Source organism: Girardinichthys multiradiatus, chromosome 4 (assembly GCF_021462225.1).
Source record: "Girardinichthys multiradiatus isolate DD_20200921_A chromosome 4, DD_fGirMul_XY1, whole genome shotgun sequence".
NCBI lineage: Eukaryota > Metazoa > Chordata > Actinopteri > Cyprinodontiformes > Goodeidae > Girardinichthys > Girardinichthys multiradiatus.
The window spans coordinates 45457509-45463508 of NC_061797.1; the positions used below are offsets into that span (position 1 = coordinate 45457509).

The 6000-nt window shown below is 35.7% G+C and overlaps 1 protein-coding gene across 1 annotated transcript in view; it reads right to left on the minus strand.

Annotated features, from left to right (window-relative positions):
* Nucleotides 1-4951, minus strand: part of hsd17b12b (hydroxysteroid (17-beta) dehydrogenase 12b) — a 32219-nt gene extending 27268 nt beyond the window's left edge. The window contains exon 1 of the mRNA XM_047363124.1: nucleotides 4629-4951. Within this exon, the coding sequence (XP_047219080.1) occupies nucleotides 4629-4806 (178 nt within the window). The 5' untranslated portion in view covers nucleotides 4807-4951. The remainder of the gene's footprint in view (nucleotides 1-4628) is intronic.
* Nucleotides 4952-6000: the final 1049 nt, after the last annotated feature.

Here is a 6000-nt window from a genome sequence, read left to right on the forward strand (position 1 = left end):
CTTGGGATGTTTAAAGCTTGGGAAATATTTTTGTATCCATATCCAGCTTTAAACGTCTCCACAACAGTATCTTGGTCTCGCCTGGTGTGTTCCTCGGTCTTCATGATGCTCTCTGCGCTTTGAACAGAACCCTGAGACTATCACAGAGCAGGTGCATTTATACGGAGACTTGATTACACACAGGCGGATTCTATTTATCATCATCAGTCATTTGGGACAACATTGGATCATTCAGAGATCCTCACTGAACTTCTGGAGTGAGTTTGCTGCACTGAAAGTAAAGGGGCCGAAAAATATTACATGCCCCACTTTTCAGTTTTTTATTTGTTAAACAAGTTTGACACATCCAATAAATGTCATTCCACTTCACGATTGTGTCCCACTTGTTGTTGATTCTTCACAAAACATTAGAATTTTATATCCTTATGTTTTAAGCCTGAAATGTGGCAAGAGGTTGAAAAGTTCAAGGGGGACAAATACTTTCACAAGGCACTGTAAATTTCATCTTTTTAGTCTTTTCCTACATGTCCCTAGAAAGCTCAGACATGGCTGGTTCTGACTACTAATTATGTGTTTAAATATACAATATAAGCAGAAATAATGCAAGATAACATGGGGTTAATGCTGAACTTTTTAGGAGTAAAAATGTAAAACATTTCAACTAACATGATTTTACTTGAACATATTCCTAAAAATGTTTAATCTATGGTGAACCAAATGCAAATAATAATGCTGGGATTTAGATTTTTTACTGATAAACTGGGTAATTATATTACGTATGTTGGACCATTTGTTTGCTGAATATTGGACCATCTGTACGTTGCTGGACGCCACTATGCTGTTCAGCGTCATCGGCCATTTTGTACCCCAGGATAGTCCGCTACTACAAATCCCAGCGGGCACCGCAGCCCCCCCCCCCCCCCATCTCTCTCTTTTTTGAGCTTCTTTTTTCCTTTTCATTTCAGTCTCCGTGTTCGTAACAATGGAAATATTCCCAAAGAAGTTTATAATAAAATTTATTTTATAAATATCAAGCAGAGCTTTAAAGCATTAGCTGTGATGCTCCGCTTGTGAAAGTAAATCTGTTGGACAATTTATTGGCACTCAGACAACAATTGTGAGCGATACTCTGCCGGACAGGACACGGTAAAATAAAATTAAAATAAAACTGAACTGCTATAATAACCTTATGGTGAAAATCAACCATTTTATTTGTCTTCAACTCCAGGTTTTATTAGTTGCCGCCAAAAGTTTTATAATGCTTTGTGTGCGCGGACTCCCCAGCGTGGAGGGATGTTTTATGACTTACAGTAACTAAGCTACATTGTGGGAGTGGCCTCCCGGAGCTTCGTTCAACCATATTCCTTTTGCATTTTGCCATAACTGCCGGTTTAATTTCATACACAATCAATGCCGTTTTATTTTGTTTAGTTAGATATTTTAGCTGTTGTCTAGAACTTTGCATGTTTGGTTAGGTGAAGATTATTGAATCGGAAGAGCGAGGTGGATCAGGCTGTTGATTTAATAAATATTCACGTAGATAAAGAGAAGGCGTTTGTGTTTATTTTGTGCAAGAGTGATTTGTCAGTCAAAATAAGGTTAACGTTCCCCACATTTCAGCAGAAACGGTTGATTAAACAGTGACATCTAATAATAGTTATCAACTATTACTGAGAATTTAATAATTGTAATTATCAAAGGCTTTGGGTCACAATTACAACACCAGAAGACATCTCTGGTTTCGATTCATAAATGAGGATTTTTGGTTAAGAAATACATTTTCTCAAATTATGATTTTTAATTATAATTCTTGATAAATATTAATTAATCAATTATCATAATCCCAACACGTAACAAAATTAAAATTTCATTAAACAAATCCATAATATTTGTATGTATTAAATACATGTATGTAAATATCTAATAATCCACACACGGTTAATATTGCTGCAAGCAGATGTATTGGTTAGATTCCACAGGTAAGTAAAACAAAATGAGTGAAATCTTCCATTTAGATTTTGTTTATGTGCTTTACAATATCTAAGGATTTTGTATAGCTTCTATACCACCATTAACTCAGAGGCTTTTGTCTAGCAAGTGTACTTCATTAGGATGTAACTACAACAGACCACTAATATTTTCACAGCTGCTTCCTTCTTTTGCTCAATCGCTCTACATCTCTTTTACACACACACACACACACACACACACACTTGTGAAATGTGGGAACCACTGAACCAGAATCTTGAGGTTCTGTCTCATGTGTGCCTCATTTATGAATGACTCTGAAGTTGTTATATAATCAGGCTGTCCTCCCAATCAAGTCTACTTCACAGAGACGAGGTTTGTGAATGAAAGTAACAGACGAGGCCAGCAGGCACCTTTTGCCTCATTGCATATTCTGAATCATTTTTGCACAAATGATCCAAAAATAAATTCCCTCTGATGAGTTTCCATTTAAAGCCAAACGCAAAAAAAAAAAGATTAAAAGCCACTTCAGTTCCCGAGTTCAAAACATTCGACTCTCATTGGCAGACTGATGAGACTGTGCAGGTAAAAAGAGATTGAGAGCTTTCCATTAAATCCATCCCTGCTCTTAGATTTAACTGTTAGTCTTTTCTTTACAATGTAAATTACCAACAACAGCCCAAAACCGATTACTTTCACTTTTAGATCCCCCATAAGATCTGTGGGGAATCTGCATTTCTAATACACATACGGCCTTTCAGCCTCTATGTTGAAATATGAACTTTGAACTCCACGCTTACACTTAATGAGTAACATCAGGTAGCCTGTTCAAATTTCAAGGTTCAGTCAGTGAACAGCTTGGACAGATGGACAGTCTTCAATCTGATTTGATAATCCTTTCAAACCATAATCCATTCACAAGATTTACTACAGTTTACAACCAAAGGAGACTGGTCATTCCATGCTTACTCTTCTTCAATGTACCAGAAGGTGGTACCCCGCATTTACTGTTAAAGCAAACAAGATGGGATAGGAGATGTGTATTCACTGTTGCAAAACAGGAAGGAGAATTACCATAGATTCAACAGATGGGAACTAATAACAGTGGAACAGTGTTAGGAAACATGGTTTATGGCAGTGCCACAATCTCAAAGCACAATTTTACTTTTCATCTAATAAAACTACCTTCAGACATTTAAGGGTATGGATTATAGGATTTTGATACTCTTTGATTAGAGGTAACAATTTATTTTTCCTTCCCGTTTTCAAACTTGACAAATTCAGCACACTGTCAACAAAGATCAATACATTGCTTATACAAACTAGATACATTGAGCGCTGGAACAAAGAAGGTCATCACAAACTTTAAACACAGAACCGAACAACAACTGCATGTTGTTTGCTATAGTAAAATGGCATACATTGTCCTCGTGCCGACAGCCTCTGGTATTTTCCTCATTCCCAAGGCCACCGTCGGTCTGATAGACAAAGCACAATCTAGTAAGATACTCTTTTTACTCTTAAAACTATCTCCCCCTGAAGCCAGTAATGAAAAGGGGAAAATGGTACAAATTTACACTTCTCTTTCTGTTTGCAGAGATCTGCAACATTATGACACTCTAGCTGAAAAAGCTAAAAAACCTTACTGGTCACAACGAGGTTTAAACGTAACGTTACGACTGATTTTGACCGATTTTGCATCAAATGTGCATACATTCTGCTAACTACATTTTCAGACTATTCTTGACTTTCTTCCTTTACTATTGACGTCAAAACTTAGTTTGAAAAAAAAAAAGTTAAACTAAACTTTAGATATTTTTTTGTTTGGTAACACCCTACAAAGTAACTGCATGCAATTATGTTTTGAAACATTTGATTTACTTAACATAAAAGTCTCACAAACAAGAGAAATTTGTTGTCAAGATGTCACAGCAAACAAAAATCTAATGGAGACTGAGGAAATTCAACTGTTAAAGCTGAGAAGATGGAAAAATCATCTAAAGCAATTTCCTTTAAGGTCTGACCTGCTGATTCCAATTTTACAATTCTGTTTCTTTTACCCCTGGGACTATAAATAGAGAAAAATAGTGGGCAGCAAATTATTTGATGAGGGTAGTGGTTGTAAATTAATTAGAAAATGAACCAATTCCAAAATTATCAAAATGTATGCATCGAAGTGCATACATAAAGTCCCAATATGTTATGTGTCATGTTTTAACCTGCCTTGTCGCCTTTACTATAGTCCTTAGACGGAAAATGCTCCGAGTTACTTCTTTTGAAGCCTTTAATAAATAAGGGAAACGTTTTCAGTTTTGCATTAATGGAACTGACGATCGCCTGTCCCTCTAATCCACATAACAAATAAGAAGTGTAAATGAAATATGAACGAGAACTTAAGATTCGTTTCTGGAAAGCAGACCGAGAGTTTACTTATTTTGTAGCATCTTTGTTTTTTTTTTTAGTTTAGTTTATTAAGTTTAGTTCATTTTCTAAAGTGGTGTTATCAAAACAAAATGTTGGATCAATAAATAAAACAATATGTGAGAAACGAATGACACCAGTGGCAACTTCATGTCTGATAGTTTGTGCAGCTTTAGATTTAGTTTCAGCTGTGATAACATTTATTAAATATTAGAGTTTCAAACTTCGTAGACTCTCACCTGCCCACTTTCCTAGTTTGTTGGGCGATACCAGGCTTCCGTTGCCCAGCACCCACACCCTGAAGCCAGACAGTAGGCGGTACACGGTGCACACCGACAACCAGGCCGCGGTCAGAGCACCGAGCCAGAACAGCGGAACTTCTATGGCCCGAAACACGGTTTCTCCGCTGAGCGACATACCCGCACCGGTCACTCCTCTGTCTGTACTCTATGGCGACACTGACGCTTTAACTTCCAACCTCGTTATTAAACTCCAGTTGCTCAAAGTGCTGTGTCAGGCACTTCCGCATCTGTATTTGGCTGCTGCTGATTGGGCCCTGCTTCTTCTTTGTCTTCCTTTGTGCGTTTCTCAGCATTAGCACCATCTACCGTTGAGAAAAACCAGGTCAAGAATTCAAATTGTTCGATGATTGAAATGAGAACGCATAGATTAATACGACATTTCAGTCTTTTTTCTGTGAACAAAAGAGTTTCTATGTTGCATAGATTTTACCTGATTGGTATTTTTGATTTATATTTTGTTTTCTACAGCCAGTTATATGCCATTTCATTGCAGCTGCTTTAACAAGGAAAATTTCAACAGACTTGATCATAAAAGCTTGTTTATTTCTTGTATGATCAAGTGATAGAGTGTATATAGAACACCTGGTATGTTAATGGGATTTTGTTCCACATTTAATTAACGCTACAGCTCTGTCTTTGTCTATTGTTTTCATTCCAGATTGATTTATACAGGTACATCTTATTGAGATGAGATGTCTCATTTTCAAGATCAACCTGTCTTAAATATAAATGCAAATCAACAATATGTAAAGACAGACTAGTCAGTACAGCTCATACAACAAATAACTAAAAATACACTCAATCTAAGCCATTACAAACCCTTCATTCTATGTAGTCTTTGTGTCTCCCATCTCATTGTTTTTATGTCTTAAAGTATTTTAAAAAATCTCTATAATTCTCAAGTACACTGAGAGTTATTTTATTTGTCTTTAATAATTTTTTGTCATTCTTTAGGACTTTTACACTCATGATTTCTTTATTAAAAAAGCATGCCCTACAGCTGCAATTCAAACAGAACCTCTTTGATTTGCAATTATACAACATATTTACGTTCATTGATTTTACTTCATGTTAAGTTAATTTTAATATTTGGTCATTTTAAAACAGTACAGTCACATTTGCAGGTTGTTTGTTTTTTGCAGTGTAATAAAATATATGAATATTAGACCTTTGCTTGGTTAAACATGCATATATAAAACTAAATATTTAGTTTTAGTTATTTGTTTTGAACATAATTTATATCGTAGACTATTTTGTGCTTGATTTTTTATGTTAAGACGACAAAATATGTAAAATTTTAAAAAATGAT